Source organism: Pungitius pungitius, chromosome 13, assembly GCF_949316345.1.
Source record: "Pungitius pungitius chromosome 13, fPunPun2.1, whole genome shotgun sequence".
Classification (NCBI taxonomy): domain Eukaryota; kingdom Metazoa; phylum Chordata; class Actinopteri; order Perciformes; family Gasterosteidae; genus Pungitius; species Pungitius pungitius.
The window spans coordinates 7,516,253-7,535,022 of record NC_084912.1 but is presented as its reverse complement, the minus strand read 5'-3'; the positions used below and the strand labels follow the sequence as shown (position 1 = coordinate 7,535,022).

Sequence of the window (18,770 nt, the reverse complement as noted above, 5' to 3'; positions counted from 1 at the left end):
TGGGTCCATTAAAGGGATCCCTTGGATATTTTCCATCAGCAAGGTGGTCTAAAGAGTGTCTCGCGTTACGCTATTTTTCAGCCGAGTGTTTAGCCGGCTGAAAAATGCCGATCGATTTTTTGCCCACGCGGCCTCCGCGATTTACTTAAGCGTGCTATTTGAAACAAAATCCCCCCCAACGGCGGGTTGGATGAAATGCAACTGGAGATCGTTTGCAGTAATCTGGTTTGCTCGTGCCCTACAGGAGACTTTACCAGCAGTTCACGTGGTGTGAAAAAAAAAAAAAAAAACCTGCTCAGGACTGAATTTCGACTGACAGCACATTAAAGCGATTGACAAGCGAAAACACCCTAAGAATGAGTGACACGCCATGTGAAGCATGCGGCCCGGCCTCTATTGGCTCAAGAGGCCCACTGAGCACACTCTGGCCACTCATTGTGGTGCGCTCAACGTACGATCACGTTAAAGCTCGACACCAATTGTTGCGTTCTTGAGTTACCCTGGCACAGCGCTGCGGGTGTCATTGAGATTTCCTTGGGACTTGGCTGCTGTTGGTGACATTAGACCAATGCAGGAGAATAAATGTGTCGTAAAGCCCAGGACACGGGGATTGAGTGTGTACCAAGGTTGCACTTGGACTATTTTTTACCCTCCACGGAGCTAAAAATAACGTGATGGTATTTTAGTATTTTGCCACCTGTGTTGTTAGTGCGCCCTTCATTTGCCCACCGCAGCATCTTTTGATATTGTATATGTGTAACTTTTATATTTCTAATTGTTTTGAAAATATATGAATTATTATTACTGGCTTTTTGAAAGGTGTTTCTGGTCTAATCTGATTATTCTGTTTTTTTTAATGTGTATCAGCATTTTAAGGTATGAAAGAACCTTTTATCCTCATTCAAAAATTCCTAAATGCTTGACTTGCTTTTTCTTTTTGGTTGTTGAAAAGCAAAAAAACTGACTGTAGTTCCAATTAAGACCAATTTTGGTACTCAACTTTAATTTGTGGTAATAATTCTATTACTGAAACACATAACTTTCATGTACACTGTTACTCAATGTAACATAACTCATAATCTTCCTTATCTTGTGCCGTGCTGCTAAAAACACATGAGCTCACAATTCAACTGGATCAGCAACAACTGGCTTGAAGTTTAGCCTTTTTGTTCATCATTCATACATGTTTTATGTAAATACGGCATACGCCAGTCCACGCATCCTCTACTTTTTAATCATTGACCAATATCTCGATACAGATTCCTGCATTGACATTTCCTGCATCTCACCAGCGAGCGTCTTGCTCACATCTCCCGCCTCGCTGCCTTTTCCCTCCCGGTTGCTTTGCTTCTGTCCGTCGCTCCGAACCTCCCCTCCCACACACTCTGTCTCACACACACCTACTGTCTTTGTTGCTAAGCGACCAGCAACGAGCAATGGGCTGTTCTTATGAGAGCGAAGTTTGTCCATCATAATCTCATCCATTGCCTGTTCTGTATAATGCAAATAGGCTGGATTACTCTTAATAGAGTTGTAGTGGATTTACACAGAGCGGGATTAGTGCTGTTATTGCATTTTAAACTACATACGTTCACTTTGTGCTGAGCCTTCATTTTTAAAATAATTGCAGTGGCTTAAAAACTTCTCGGGATAATAACTTTGATTTTCTCTTCTGCTATGATCTGAAGCTACCGATGAACACATTTGAACCGCTGTGCCCCTTCCCTCACGTTACCATGCCGCGCATTTCCTTGTTGCCCCATCCCTCTTGATTAGTCCCTCGGGCCCTTCCAGCTTTTATTTTGACAAATGAGCAGTTACAACGGTATTGATCAACAGTGGATCTTGGCTGGTGAAGACCAAAGGAAGATGTTCGTACTGTAAACATTTGCTGGCCACCCAGAGCGCGGTGAATATCCTCACTGCTGCATTTGAAGGGACGCTCATTAACATAAAGGTTGCTTCACTGCAACGGGGCTCGATGCATCTCGATGAGTGGATTACTGAGTCTCTCTCTTGGCTATATGGCCTCGAATGAGCCCAAAATGTAAGCTGTCTACATTATGATGTAACACACGTTGTGCAAACTCCCATTAATCTCTTGCACACTGGACAGAAAAGAGGACACCTTGTACATTTGTGACCACTTTGTTCAGCGTCGGCTCTTTTGAGAAAACGCAAAAGCCGCGCGTTGACCGCCCTTCCTTGTCCACACGCATCAAAAGAGTGCTGAGGAGCACGTCTTTGTAGTTGTCATCTGCAAGGACAGCAAGGGATCATCTGACAGCGACGGGCTTTGAGGAGTTCTAGCTGCTCCACTTTCCCACGCCTCAACAAGCACTCCTCCCTTGTTGCCTCCTTTGTTGCTTTGGTATCATTACATAAGAGTAAATCCCCATCTTAAGCAGATGCATCCATAACACATTCTGTGTGTCCCCTCCCGGGACGTGTCCTTGGGTTTGTGGTGGCGATGGCGTGCCCACTGTGTGGACAGTAGAGGAAGAGCTGATTCAGTATTTCCATCATCTCATCATGCAGCTCTCTCTCTAATGCACCCTGACAACCATTTCATTTTTCTGCTGAATTTTTTGCGTTGTTTACTTGAGAATCGTAACCGTGCAGCACGTACCAAGCGCGCCAGGGTCAAGCGGATGTCCCTCGGGGGGGGGGTGGGGGGGTGGGTGGTCTCTTCCACGGCGTATCGGCACAGAACGTCCCCGCGGAGCAGCGACATCGCGGGGAATGCCTCTCTCGGCCTGCAGCGAGAGGCAGACCCTCAAACCTGTTCCAACAACAACGACAACAACTCCGCTACTGGAAGTAGCAGGCGGATCACAGCGGAAGACGGAGCCCCTGCCCCCCCCCCCCCCCCCCCCCCCAACACAAACAAAACGCGGTCCGACTCAACCACCAAAGTGCTTCCTCTGAGCCCTGTGCGGCTTGTCTGTAAAAGTTTGACTCCGCTGAATAAAATGGCGTGACGAGGGGGGGATGCCTCATTCCTCCCCCGCAGCACACTTTACACTCGACATCACACGGAGGTTTGACGCTGTGCGATACGGCCCAGTGTTCCTCCGAAGGCAATGACCTTTCCCATAAACACACAGATTGCTTTACCGCCGCTGTCATCTTGCATAATTACGCAGGATTCTTCTGTAGGCTTCAGAGCATGTGTGTACACACACACACACACACACACACACACACACTTGTTTCATCCAGACTCCAGTCTTCTTAATGGATCTTGTTAGCTCAGGCCAAAGTCCTCTCTGATCGGGCCACAGTGGAGCAACACCACCCTCCCTGTGGGACACGTCGAGGGTCCTGGTGTGGGCTGATAGGAGAACACAAGCCATAACAAACCCCTGCGTGTCCTCTCCCCCATTAAAAAACTGCAAATTCTGTATGAAAGGGGCTGATTTGTTTTCCCCAGTGGGAGTCGTGAGATCTAAATTTAAACTGATTAAACAAGCCTGCAGTTAGAAAATCATTTGCACTTCTATTTGTTAGCCTCTGAGCGGTTCTCAAATCAAGTGCAAGTTTCTGAATCATTAGGTCTCAGATGACTGCCTTCTTTATTTCCCAAATAACAATGTCGACCCTATATCTAAAAAAGTTTTAGAGCCTAATCAACACATTCTCAAAAATTAGAAGAATATAAAGCTTTGTTTAATGATCCTCATTAGCCAAAATGTTTGCTCTACAATTACCAAACTAAATTGGGGGACTGTTGATTTAAAATTCATACTGATACCTTTTGTTAAAAGTCTAGTTTAAGCTGGTCTCAAAAAAATCACAAATGCAGTGCCTGGCATCTGCGTAGAATTCTCAGAGTATTATTGAATCAGAAGAAGATAAAGGTAATAAGAACTGTCTCTCAAGCAGAGAGTCTAATCTCCTTGGTCTCCTCAGGCTTCCATCATGCCGGTGGAGTGGTGAGGAGAGCTTGAGGAGAGGGTGAGGAGGGAAGGGTAGGGAAAGGTTGAGGAAGCCGGATGAAAATGGAGGTAGAGGAGAAGTAATGGATGATGAGGAGATACGAGTGGTTCTACCAGTTTAAACTGTATCTACGGGTTGATTCATTCAGCCAACTGTGACCGTGTGTAGGAGTGGTTTGATTGGAGGATGGGGAGGGAGAAGGAGACTAAATGAAACGGAGTAAACCAATGTGAGAACACTGAAGGTCGCAGAGGAGGACAAAAGGCTCCTCACCCGCGACCTCTGCCACTCGGCTGCTGTTTTTTGGTTCTTGTTTTCTTGAGAGACTGATCCTAATCCTAATACTTAAAAACAGAAATGACTACATACAGAACAACGTCACCGTGCAGCTGCAAAGCAATGTTCAAACAAATGAAGCTTAAAAACGCTTCCACTTGGGTATGTTGTTAAACCTTGGTCTGCAGACAGCTATTGTTTAGAGGGGAAACTGTTATGTAATATAAATTATAATAATTATTATTATATAGTATTATAACGCATAATAAAAACCTAGGGGAAACACTGTGAACCCATTCGGTATGTAGAAGTTTGGGAACCGCTGCCCTAAACGATGGATGGGATTTTATGTGTCGTACGCCGAGTTGCTTTGTGACAGGGAGCCTTTTGTTGGTCTGCATTTTGAAAGCATGCTCATTAAAGTGCTCTGAGGGCATAGGCAAGTGACCGCTTCATAAGGCTGTGGTTATATGTGCTGCTGCTCCTCTTCAAATACACAAAGGTACTTGAAGAAACAAGTTCGTGGGCAGAGTTCTTAACCAGGAATTTAAAAAAAAATCGTATTGATGAAACTCCAAAAGTATGAACTAAACAATGATTCTTTTTTTCGGTAATGGGATGTGTCCTGCTGCTGATTGAGCTCTACTTGAGGCAATATGAGTTTTTCTGCACAGGCTCCGTTAGGTCAGGAGGTCCAAACACACTCAGTGTTCCAAGGCACGCTGTTACCTCCTGATTCATAGGCGTGTTGAGCGATGCCGACACTGACTGAGCCCGAGGTGAAATAGAAATCAATTGTTGATCTTATATATACACAAAAACGCACACACATAACATTGTCCAGCGTCCTTGAATGAACAAATGAGTCCTTTGTTGCAGCAGTAATAGAAAATAGATCCAACCTTCACGGTATAACTGTGAACTTTATACAAAGTATATGAAACATTGGAAGGGTATTTCTAAATGCTTTTAGAACTTATTCGGGCATTTTGAAGGGCTCTTGTCAGACATGTATATTTATCTTGTGACCTCCATTCACGTTTCCGTTGTGCTGTGGACAAAATGGAGGAAATGTGCCCCAGGTGATCGTACCACTAATGGCTTTAAAGGCGGATATAATTTAAGCTTTTTTAAAATGTATTTATTCCATTTACTTCCCGATAGGACAAAATAGTATGCAAACCCCTCTGGAAAAATAATGTAGGTTATAACTTGGCTCAAAGCACGTCTCTGTGACTTACTCCGCTGTAAGTAGAATGATGTCATTATTCAAAGAGTCAAAAACCTTCTTCGTGTAATGTATGTAAATTGGGATTTCAGCCCTTGGTGCAGTAACTTCTGCTTCTAAATTCTTTGCACGTCAGCAAACACATTGAAGGGCATTTGTATGGTTTATTAAATGGACCAATTTGAAGCATTTCCTTTTAAGTCAGACCTCATTTGCATAGAGAACAAGAATGTGAGCCTGTGTATCACCATAGTAACAAGCCATCTCTAGATTGGTAAAGTAAAACATTGAAATGAATCACACCTGTCAAGAATTAAAAGGACAAATGATTGCATATGCGCAAGTGGAGGAGAATGTAATGTGCGTGTTATGTAATGACCTCACATCCAACCGTCAGTCATTACATTCGCACTCCTCCATCTACATTAAATTAATTTGTGTCTGAGGCCATTGGTTTTTCTAATGTCTGTCTTCAGGGACAGTTACCTTTTATTTACACTCAAACAGAAGAAGATGTGCAGAAGCGGCTCCGAAGTGGAGAGCCCGGATTGACAGCTCCTCCCACCTTGTTGGGCAGAGGAAGCCACTGGTTAGAAATCCCTGCCATATGGCATCAGCCGTCTCCCGCTTTTTGGGGTCCAAAAACTGCTGCTGTGCCATTTAAACCGAGGGTAAAACAGCAGTTAATGTAGTTTTGCTTGTTCTCCCGTGTGTTGGTACAGTAAACGACTAAAAGGCAAGAGAGATGCAGCCGAACATTGGCTCATTTTCTGCACTCTTTACACGGGCCTCTAACACTGGGACTGTTCTGACGAAGCACTGTGCTTTGAGGCTCTTTTTATTATACAGCCTACATCTCTAGCGTGCCCTCATTTAATCTTAATGTCAGTGGATAATACACAGCCAAAGACGTTGGGGATGACAAACGCAGACCTTTCAATCTCCCACAATTCCCTTCGTCGTCTATTTTTATCCCGGACCACTGGGGCTTGAAATGTTCTATCAATGGAAGATGTGCAGTACAGCATTATGAATCAACAGGACAGTACATTCAACCTCTTTTTCTTTTCCTTTAAATCTTTTATTTTCCCTCCGGCGGTGAGGAAGTAACACTAATGCAGATGTGTCTTTACTTGGTCCTCTTTGGTTTGAAAGAATGTCTTATAGACAGCTTGCGGCACATGTTACGGGATTCACTAGTTTCACGTCTCGCTGGGTGAGGCTATAAATAGTCCCTCGCACTGGAATGTGAGTTTTCCCCAGCGATGCGAACGAAAGCCAGAGGAACAGCTGCGCTTGAGCCAAGTCCGGTTAGTTCAGCGGAGTCACATGGGCCGGCTCCGGTCTCGCTGCCCCTCCTGTCTCCAGTCCCTCACTCTCACTTCCTATTTCTCTCCTTCCCAATCCGTCCCGCTGTCTGTCTTTGCCCCATTTGTTTATCCCCCTGTCTTGAAGTATATTTGTGTCTTACTGCCCCCCCCCCCCACCCCCCCGTGTCTGTCTGCTCAGCTTCCTGTCTCTCTTGTCATTTGTGTCCGTCGCTCACTATTCCTGCCCATCTTGCTTTATTGCCTTTACATCTTCTTTGCCTCTCTGTCCGTTTTTCCCTGTACTGTCAATTTCTCACTGCCGGCCCCTCAGTCTTTTTCCCCGTGTAACCTTTTATGTCCTTCTCATAATTACCAGGCCTCCCCTGTGTGCTCTGTTAATTGCTACAATCCTAATATTAACTGTTTCCATCGTTTGTTATTAAAAAGGTTCCCTGAAGTAGAGGGTTGAACTACATACAAGCTTAATATACATTTGAACCCATGTCACACAACACTTCCCATTAATGGCCCAATAAAGGGTTTATCATTTGTGAAATGCTGTGCATACAGTAAATTAGTCTCGTAGCACATTTTTATTTGAACTTTATTAGAAGGTGAGTTCCTGCATGGTATCGACACTTATGTTTGTTTTTATTGAAAAATGTGAACCCACATTCAATTAAAGTAGAACAGGACAGTTACTGCACCAATAATGGTGAAAAAGTGTCGAAATACTGCAGGGCTCACTAAGAGTTTTCTGTAGCTTGCTGAGAGGAAAGAGGCATTTGTATCTCTTTTTCTGCAATATCTAAGAAAAAGAACTGAAAAGGCCTCTTTGCTTTTTCAATAAAAAAAAATATATTTTTTTTTATTGAAAAAATTGCTGCTGCTGCTCATTACTTTGATAAATACATTTAGTTTCTGTAACCTGTGTTTTGGCAGTGAGATACTGTGACTTTGAGCTGGCAGCAGTAAGAAGAGTTGGGCTTTGGTATTAACAGTAATTTAGTACGACTCCAATGCTGCTGTGGATGACTGAGCCTGCTGATGCCAATGAGATCAACCCGATTGGCTGCTGTATTCTTCTACCGTTCCATTGGAATCCCATTTATGGTGATAAGTAATCTGAATCCATATTGAAAGGCGTTCTATACCAATGCATACCAGTGAAGGGCTATCGACAGGGGAAACCCAATCACTAATGATTAAAAGAGGATTGTTCTTCCTTCCCAAAACACATGACAATTCATTTGTCTACCAGCGGTCCATGAACACATTGACTTTGAGGTGATATTTAATCATCTAGAATTATTGTTTTTCCTGCATTATATCAATCTTCCCCTTTTTTGAGCTTTGTTGGAAACACGTTGACGGACCCCTGCTGCTCCCTCTCACCCCCTCTCACTGAGCCCGTCTCTCTCTCTCTCTCACACTGTCTCTCTCTCAGTTTGACATCACAGGTGTGTATATATAGCCAGCAGATGGATTCTCCCGTGGCATGCTGTTTCATCGCCTCTCTCTCCCTCTGCTCAGGCCTACCGCCGGCCCCTCAAATCAACTAGAAGAAATTCCTTGTTTACAATGTCTGATCCGATCTGCCCAGCCATCAGTTTGTGACTGCATTAATTATTCATGGGTTCCCCTCCACTACACAGCGAAACGTTGCTGCTCCTCAATGTCTTCTCATTGCCTCCATGTTCAGGGGGGCACCAGTGAGAATAGCTATTTCCATTCTATCCTGGCATCTTCTGAGCTGGAGACACAGAGTGTGCATTACAAATGGCATTTTCTTCACTTCTTGAAATACTTGCACAACTATGCTGTAGATCTACTAAAAAAACCAACAATGTTGGAAGCTGTAATTTGGAGGAAATAGCAGTGAGTGCAGCTAAGAACTGGTTCTCATGTGGTGTGTTCCTGCTGCGCTATAAATGTGTGCCGCGTGAAGTCGGTGGGTCCCGCTGGCTAAGAAGTAAGTGCCGAGCAGAGACGAGCACATACTGGTCTGCCACTGCAGAACATACCATGAGTGCTATCGGAGTGAAACCTCAGACGTCCCTGTGTGCTGCGACACGCATGCATGTGACAGGCAAGATGCATGTGACAGGCGAGATGCATGTGACAGGCGAGATGCATGCTGGCTACGGCATGAAGGCGGTACCGAACTATGGACGAGAATCTGTAGATATGTATATTAAACTATGTTAATTTATCCACCGGATTTAAGGCAACAGGATCTCATGAAGAGGTATTGGGATTAGAGCTTGTGTAGATGTTTATCTTATGATATGTTAGAATGACCATTGAATAGTTATGATTTTGAAATCCATTGGATAAATATTTAAAGTAAATATATAAAAATAAGAGTTAAATAAAAGTAATGTCTTGGTTTTAGCTAAGAATGGAACGTAGTTATTCTAGTGGAAGAATAGAGCAAACACAGCACTTTGCACCACAAACTTTTACACCCCTGTCTTCCTTCCATACTCCTTTTATTGGCAAAGAATATACACACTTTTTTCTATACGGGGGGTTTAATGTGTTTGTGGACCATACACCGAATCCCAAAATATCAAAAGATCAGTCTGCTTCTCATCAACTGCAGGCACCAATCACAATAAGGTGTGGGACTTTCAAAGGCAAAGCTAAATGCTTCAAATCCAACTCTTTAAAAGTTTGTTAGTGTCTTAATGCCAGGCAGTTTACCAAGTATATAAAGCACAAGTAACTGAATCATGCACAGCAGAACTGAGATGCCCGGCGGCAAGAGCAGATAATGATCATATGACCAAGTCAGGCTTCTTTAGGGCCAGTTTATTGGCATTGTTCTGGGGTTGGAATCAAATTAGGAAACTGGCAGCTGTGTCCATGCCATATCATGATGAAATGTAATCTAATTTGACCAGACAATCCTCTCGAACTGGACAGAGCACTCTCTTTGTAACAGCACTGCTCTTTAGGCCCTGTGTTGTGTTTCTGTGTTGCGTGCGGCCACAAACTGTTCTTGGGGGAACCTCAATGCCAGCTCGGCCTTGACTTGCTTTCCTCTCCCTGAAACCGTGTCCTGCGTCATAACGAGAAGAAGCTGTCAACACAAAGCTTCTTTTTTTTTTTTTTAAACTTACATCATCGTTTTTTGAATGTCATGTGCTCGTCCAGACAACCTTTTTAGCAATGCGACATGTACAGCACTTGGAAGCAAATTTCACTTTGTCGACGCGGCGAATAATCTGCTTGGATGGCTGCTTGTCGGGTGTCGCTGTGAGGAGGGACGTCCGAAAATGCGAATCCACGTGTTCCCTCCCCGTAATACGACCCCCGCTTCCCTTGGAAAGGAGCGGCGGGCCGCCTTCAGGAGGGTTGAAAGACGTATTAATTCCCGAGATTCATTGCGGACGCCATTTGCTGGCCTTAACCGTGTGGTTTTGTTTGGCTTCACTCGGCATCTTTGTGCTTCTAATTATATAGGATTTTGTTGCCTTAAAGGGGTAACGCGGCGAGGGGGGGGGGGGGGGGGGGAAGAAACTACTCATTCCCCTTTTTCTGCCAGAAGGACAAGGACACTGAGCGCCTGCTTGTGTCAAATGAGCAGCGAGGGAGCGGCTGGCGAGGGACAGCTGCATGTGACGAGTGCAGCTCCGCTCACTCAGTCGCACACAAGAAGGGACGTTAAAAAAAGGCTTTTTACATGAGGATAACGGTGTCTCTCTCTCTCTCAACCCAGCGGAACAATTAGTTTAAAGAGTGACTACGCACATTCTGTAGTTATCCAACTCTCATCAGCTTGAGATATTCGGGACACACGCGTTCAACGTGGAGCACACGGAGGCCATCGCAGATAGGGTGTCATGACTGGGAATGAGCTGGAGTGCTGAAGCCTTAGTCTTCCACTGAACAAGACGTTGTTTGTTGATAGGCGCTGGTATCAGAAATGTATTGATTATTTTCATCCAACGAGGTTTCAATGTCTGCACATTGTTTCCTGTTGTAAGAGAAATCAATAACCCACCATGTCTTTCCATCCTCGCTGTTAAATGCCACTACGTGAGCGGTAGATTTACCTAAAGCCCTAAAGCAAGCCATGTTCCTGTTTTTACTTTCTTTTGTTGTTTTTGAAATCCTCCATTTGCTCACGCAGATTATTATTATTATTTTTTCTTACAGGAGGCTCAGAAGGTGATAAATCCCGCCAACAATCCGTCAGCAGATAAACCAAAGGGCGATGAGAAGGAGGAGGTCCCCATCAGCGAGGTGGGATGGATGACTTCAGTAAAAGACTGGGCCGGGGTCATGATCTCCGCTCAGACCATCACCGGCCGAGTTCTGGTAGGTTTTCCCTCTTTCAGTGGATTTAAATATCGGAGCCCAAATCCAGACTCCAATCTGTTTCTTTACAATAATTATTTCCCAACCCACAACACTGCGGTTTGGTCTTTCTTCAGATTGCCTCTTCTTTCGCTCTCTTTTAGATGAATCCACTGTAAACGTACACATTTACTCACTAGATTTACACAGGTCCCACTTGAGATGGACTGTGGGGGGGGGGGATTCTTTTCATTCTCATTTTTCCACATAACGTAGAGGATGTTCAGTCTTCAACGTATCTCACTCGGCTGGCACTGTCCAGCCTTCTTTATGCTGCAAGGGCCGTTGTGGGCCACGCTGTAACTCACTCTGCTGGGCCTCCGCCAGCTGAACAGATGAGTGTGTGTGTGTGTGTGTGTGTGTGTGTGTGTGTAAATGTAAGGGGGAGATTTATTTGTGGAGTACAAGAGAGAGCATGGTGTTTGTGCAGTGGGTAAGAGGTTGTCACTTTGGCTTTTCCCTTGGTAAGAATTACAATCCCTCTCTCCCGTTCTTTCATCCCTCAGTCTGGCTCCAGAACCTCTCTTGTGCTCTATAACTCCAAACCCTGAAGCAGCTGCAATGGTGCAACTCATAAATATGATGCTGTGCAGCTTAAAGCATAAAGTTCCAGTATTGCTTGGGCTCCTTTTTTATATACAACAAATATGATATAAGATACTTGTTGAAGCAGTAGAATTAGCTGACTAGTGACTTGGATGACTTTCGAGCATCCACATCCCAAAACCACAGCTGGTAGCAAGCAGACAGTTTGTTCACATGTGTGTTTGTACAATCTCAATCTCAAAAAGCTTCCGCTGGGTCCCGTGCCGTGTTCTCACAAAGCACTCAATTGAAATTTGAAAGTGCCTTCTCGTCAGCTCGGCTTAGCAAGATGTCTGCTACTTAGCTCCAGCGGGCGGCAGAGCGTTAGCTATGAGCAGCATGCGGCCCGTGACTGCTTGCCTCGTTTTATTAGCTGCCTTGATTGTGAAAAGACTTCCCGAGTGTCTGGTTAGAGACTGGGGCGCAGTCGAGTTAACCCTTTCACTTCGATGCTGGGCAACATGCACTTGAGTGAAATCACCCTGAAAACAGCTGGTCTCTGTCCTGATCAGTTTGGGGGTTTTCCCCATAGAAATAAGACATTTAAGGTTCTCAACTTTGAAAAGGTGCTCTTGTTGTTTCCGAGAACATTGGGTGTAGTTAAGTGGTCTTATCCAGCTTTCCTTTTACATCCTAACGTAAAACGTTAGATGAAACAATAGATGAAACCATAAAAAAATGATGTTTGCAACAGCAAAAACATCCGCTGTGCATCTGTGGACTGAATTAGGCAGCGGAGTCAGAAGTGAGATGGCTTCAAACTAACAATACTAACACTGTCATGTTACTGTTTGCTCAAATGTAAGAGTTTAGCTGAGAGTTTTTGGATTCAGGCGTTTCATTGTGAAGGAAGAATCCTGAAGGGACCTGTCAATTTGTGAAATGAGCCTCTATTTCATCACTTTCCCACTCACACAGCTCTGCTGGCACCAACACAGCTCACTCTCACTTTGATGTTGTTCTCTGACGGAGCACTCCCAATCTGTTGTGTGTGTGTGTGTGTGTGTGTGTGTAAGAGATAGAGAAGGGAAAGAAACATAGATCCCGACGTACCAATAGCAAAACGCACAGGCAGGTGAGGGGGAAAAAAAAACCCAGAAGGTTCCGTTGGTGGTGAGATTCAGTGAGAAATACCGCACTGAAAGGGGATTCTTGAAAGGGGTTTCCAGGCATGGAGAGACCCCGTGTATCACCTACTGTGATTTGTTCCACTTGTGGTTGAGGTTGGTAACTCTTCACAGCAGGCTGCGTTTGCTCATGTTCTCAGTCTAACGATATGTAGCACAATGTGTATAGATGAGCCCTCGGTGTGAGTGAATGACTTTCTCTTCGTGTGGGCGGGATGTGTGTGGGGATGCGTGCATGCTGGTGTACGCAGCAGCTTCCCCTATAGGTTTACAGCTTTGGGGGGCGGGACTTTGCTCACCTGGCTGTGTGCGCATGTGTCTGTGTGTGGGCTGCCTCCCCAAAATAATGGTAAGGGAAACACTAATAATAATAACGATAATGCAAAGCTAGGCAACGGCTTATGTTTCTAATCTTTGCTGCGGCTGCAAGAACGCGTGTGCGTGTGTGCATGTTTGTGAGTGTGTGTGTGTGTGTGTGTGTGTGTGTGTGTGTGTGTGTGTGTGTGTGTGTGTGTGTGTGTGTGTGTGTGTGTGTGTGTGTGTGTGTGTGTGTGTGTGTGTGTGTGTGTGTGTGTGTGTGTGTGTGTGTGTGCACACAGATCAAAATTGAGTATTCGTGCACACCGAACCTGGTTGGTAACCATAGTAACTGCTGTGTAGTGGCGCTCAGTCATGTGACATTAGTGGGGTGTCTGCCTGGGCAGAGCAGAAATTACACATGCACACACACACACACACACACAGGTAGCATTTAAGCTTAACACAGGCTCCATTCTATCAAGGTGAAAGTGCCAAATCAGATTGAGACAGATGGCCTCCAGCAAGAAGAAAGTCAGATTCCTCATTCCATGTTCATTTATTTACTTTGATGACTTCACTGTCATGGAAAGATCAAGAGTACCCCCAGGCTTATTGAATCACCTGACATAACTTAAATCCACTCCAGCTCGGCCCAAGAGGCCCCAGATTCATTCTCTACGAGGGGCCGAATAGCCGTTAAACATAAGAGTAATAAACAGTAACAAAAAAGTCATTGAGACAGTGAGATATGACACAATACTTGCTCACATGCGAAAGGAATTAAATGAACACGCATCCATCTCCTGCAAAACCGTTAAGACCACACATGTGCTGCATGGGAGTCACTCTGGCGACTTAAAGGAGTCCCATTGCTGAGCTGGAGGCTGTGACCGAGCAGAAAGTGGTTCTGGTCAGTAACGGGTGTAATAACGGGAAACAAAGCACACAGGCACGTGTGTGCGTGCGTGAGAATGTATGTTTATATCGTTCTGCTTTACGGGGTTTATAGAGACGACGGTGCGCTGATAATACGTTATTCCCTTGGGCTGGTCATATGTCAAAGCCCCTTGTCATTGTTTGATCACAGCCTCTGTGCCCTACATGAATGAGCTTCCACCATCTCAGTCACTCATCCACTCACACAACACACACACACACACACACACACACAGAGCCATATATCCAATTTCGATTAAGCTCCGTGTCACCTCATGTGCCTTATAAAACATTTGGGTGAAATGATTTGTGCTAGCGTGAGCCGGTGTTGGTCTTTTGTGCGGTTCATTAGCTTTTTGTATCACCGCTCACTTTTACAATATCACCGTATCAAATATTTATCCCCTCACTCTCACATGACCTGCGTCCAGTGTGCTTTTCAGGTGACACCACGCTTGGGGTCAAATGGAAAAACACGAGAAATAATGAACTAAAACATAATCGGAGATTACCTTCTGCTGCTTCTGCATTAATCCAAGATATATTGTGAGGAAAAACACATTTTCTAGCAGAAATCACTTCTAAATATAAAAAAGAAAAAATGAAATGAATGTATAAGTCTGAAGGGACTTGCGGGAAGCGACTGAGTGCCAGCTGCAGCTTAGGAAGGAAGCGTCTGCCCGAGCCCCGCGAGACAGCTGTCCACATAAAGACATTGCATGTGGATCATCGGTGAAAGGCACCTCCGCTCTGGCAGTGTACGGCTCATTGGTGTGTTGACGACCGCATTACCCCAGTAGCTTCGTAGAAAGACCCCATTAAGCCCTCAAGGGCGAAATGTCCGAGGAAATGACTAGTTGGACACCTCCGGGAAAATATGAGTGGGCGGAATTCTTACGCAGCGTTACCACAGCAACCTGACGTGATCGATTGCTGCTTTAATGATTCAGTGGGCACGTATATTTACATACGTGTGTCCACCATAAACAGCGAGGATCATAACCCATGAACGCAGTAATGTTTGCTCGGCGTGGTGAGTCCAGAAATAGGTCGGCCCTGCCATCGTTCTTAATGGGATCTTGGGTGGCAACCATGGGACCATCTGTTCACGTGGTCCACTCCCTAAACCATGTGGTCGTCCCTCTGCCTACCCCAATCCACCCACACACTGTACGGCGCCCTGCATACTGACCCCTGTCATCTGCAAATGCAAAACATCTGTCTATCTCTGAAGTAGAGGGACGGCACATGGATTCCAACTGTAATTGTAATAAATCCAGCACAATCCAGCTGTTTCAAGAACAGATTGTGCAAGAGAGCCTCTTACAGGAAGCGCACTTTGTGTTCTCACTCTTTCTCCCTTTGTACAACTTTGCCTGTGAATGTGGCTTTTCATCTATTTTTCTCCATTTTCCAGCTTATATATGTGCGTGTCTGTGTGTGTGTGTGTGTGTGTGTTGGCAGGAAACACAGGGAGATTGTGCGTAAGAAGAACATTGTTGGTACGTTTCATGTGTCATGTGACCTGAATGTGTTTTCTTTCACCCCCAGCAACCGCCTGCACAGGGAGCAGGAGCCGTTCAGTCTTTCATTTTTCATTGTGTATTTACCCCTATAACTGTATTTCTGAACCAATATTCCTCTAGGCTTGCACAAGCATATTTTCTTATTAATTATACTTAATTTAAAGCAGTCTGTTTGCATCCCTGAGTTTACCCATGAACATATGTGTGTGTGTGTGTGTGTGTGTGTGTGATCCGTGTTTGCCCGAGTTTGTTTCTCCGTGCTGTGTGTGCGCGCTTGTATAAGTGGATGACTTCTTGTGTGCACAAACAAATGTGTCAATGCATGCGTGTTTGTGTCTGTCTGGGTTGGCTAATTACGCTTTCCCGTCGAGTGCGTGGAACTAATTTATTGCTGTCTGTAAACTCCTCAGCATGGTTACAGCTGTCAACACAGCACCGTCTCCTGCATCACGCTCCTCAAAAACCTCCTGAACGTAAAATATCTTCTCTGGAGAGTGAAGATTTGGGTTTTGTTACTGATGAATGAGGAATCTGTGCAATCGTCGGACAACTCGCATGAAAGTACACCTTGAACTAGGACTTGGCAGTGGTTCGTTTGACATGGCAAAGTCATGCAAAATCATATATACATACAAACATGTATGTACAGTATCATCGTGCTCCTCTGAGACGTATTTAATTATCACCCAACACCTTCTCGGCCATCTGGACAGAAAAATATGCGAAACACGCACACAAACACACTCCATTCCTTTCAATGTATCCGTTTATGAAAAAACAAAGAATGTCTTGTTGATATGAGAAATGATCAATCAACAGCCACACGGGCCATCTCTCCAACAATCAGCCCAGTCGCTTCACATCCCAATTTTCTCTTTAATTAATCAGAGGACACAGACAGGAATATCACTTTTTTAAGGTGTTCCACCTTAGTGAAACCAGTTTGCTCGTATTCCCTTAACTCGGTGTCCCCTGAAACCTCTCGGCTGTTTCTTTGCACCCTCCACCGTCTCCCATTTGTTGTGCAGCTTATTCATTTTGTCATTCGCCATAATTTATCAGTTCAGTCGATGGCAATCCAATTGGCATTGACTTAAATCCTGTGAACGACAAGCCCTGCAGCTCAGAGAGGGAGATAGAGGGAGTAGGCCAAAGTCTCTCTTACAAATGGCTATACATGCATGAGCCAACACAACAGCAAAAGGCACTTTGAGGAGAAGGCCTTTGCAACAATGTTTTTGTAGAGAGTATGAATCATTTCTTATGAAATATAAAATGGTATCAGGATGAGTTATATTGAGAATGAGAAATATTTCTTGGAAATGTTTTTTAGCCACATGGCCAGCAAAGCGCCAGGGATAACCCTGCTGGTCCGGCTTTGGGTTTCCATCACATTGGTCCAGAAGAAATTATTTTAAGGTTGGGCTGTGCAATACGGCCTAAATTCGCGGTCACAGTTTAGTTTGTTGTTTAGGTTATATCTCGGTTATTCTGGTTTTTCAGTAAATGACTAGGTCACATGGTGAAGCCTGCACCACGATGCCAATGAAAGATAATCATAATTAATCTACGTCTTATGGCTGTTGATTCCTTGTCCTGTTATGTTTTCAGTGTTTAAGTAGTAGTCAGCTCAGAAGTTAATTTATAAAGGCATTTATGGAAATATTATGGTCAAATAGGTATGGTAGGTGTATGATAAGCATGCATGTCCATCTTTTAACCATTTTCTGTAACAATATGTTTTGTTTGGTGTTTTGATTTTGAGCTACATCTTCATAATGTGAGGAGGAGGAGGAGGAGGAGGAGGAGGAGGAGGAGGAGGAGGAGGAGGAGGAGGAGGAGGAGGAGGAGGAGGAGGAGGAGGAGGAGGAGGAGGAGGAGGAGGAGGAGGAGGAGGAGGAGGAGGAGGAGGAGGAGGAGGAGGAGGAGGAGGAGGAGGAGGAGGAGGAGGAGGAGGAGGAGGAGGAGGAGGAGATTAGAAAGCAAGGTGTCATTGGAGGAAAGCAGCACTGCTCTGTGCAAGCAGACATAGTGTTGCACATCTGAGCATGCATATATAATTACAGGCATGTATTATCCAAATAATATTCCACTTCAGATTTTGTCACAAAGGAGTAGAAGGATTGCAGGCAGAGTTCCTTAAACAAATGAACCAGAGAAGAAAGATTCAATGACTTGATTTTGAAACATTTACCAGAGCTGAAAAATTGCCTAAAATAAAAGACTATTCACACCACAGTAGAGCTATGGCTACGGTATGTCCTCCTTTGTTCCATTTAATTGATCAGCATCCCACTGCTTTTTAATTTGCGGCACACAGGGGACCGTTTTACCTCTCTGAAATGGTCTCAATTTCCCATGAATGATTTTGCCTGCAGCCCTGCTTCAGGTCCGCAATAACGCCGAGCCCTTCGAGGGGATGACTCATACCCTGCTTGTCATCTTTTCTTTCCTCTTATCTATTAAGCCATCCATTTGCCACCTCGGCCCTTTATCGCTAAAGAGCCAATGACCTACACCCGTCTTTTCTGGCTGCAACCCAAGGTGCCCATGTCCGTCTCACCGTCCCTCAAACTGTCCCCGAAAAAGGAAAAGGTCACGAGAGCAGACAGAGGAGTGATGTTTCACTTAGTTGGTCATCCGGCCTTCTCCTTATTAGATCTTTACAAGGGAATGTGCGAAGGTTCATTTTTCTTTCCTTTGGTCTGGGCTTAGAGAAGCTACTCGGCACATTCATTCTCTAAATACTCTTGTCCCTTGTAAATAGGATTATGAAGTAAAAAGTTTAATTATTGTATTTCATAATTTGTTCTTAGATTTTTTGCCCTTGGAGTATGTCGTCACGAAGTCCTAAATCACTGTAGCTTTTAAAGTCTCCCATGCTATTAGATAATGAACATTTTGCCTTCTGTGAGTGGCTGCAGTAATGTTGTTCTGTTTACTTTCTACAACATGATTATTTATGCTCAGCCGGGGGGGCTGAGGAGTGACGGGGTAGTCAGAAATGAGATTGCTTTTAGAGCCGAATGCACATTTGGCTGCAGCCCCCCGAGACCCACAGACAGACAGACAGACCCAGAGACAGACAGACAGACCCACGGACAGACAGACACACACAGAGACAGACAGACAGACCCACGGACAGACAGACAGACACACACAGAGACAGACAGACCCA

At 44.7% G+C, this 18,770-nt stretch overlaps 1 protein-coding gene across 12 annotated transcripts in view; it reads left to right on the top strand.

Moving 5' to 3' along the window:
• Positions 1–18,770, top strand: part of kcnma1a (potassium large conductance calcium-activated channel, subfamily M, alpha member 1a) — a 107,090-nt gene that overhangs the window by 12,699 nt on the left and 75,621 nt on the right. For all 12 annotated transcript variants that reach the window (XM_062566425.1, XM_037465699.2, XM_062566424.1 and 9 more), the window contains exon 2: positions 10,918–11,079. In XM_062566425.1, coding sequence (XP_062422409.1) covers positions 10,918–11,079 — 162 coding nt within the window. The remainder of the gene's footprint in view (positions 1–10,917; positions 11,080–18,770) is intronic.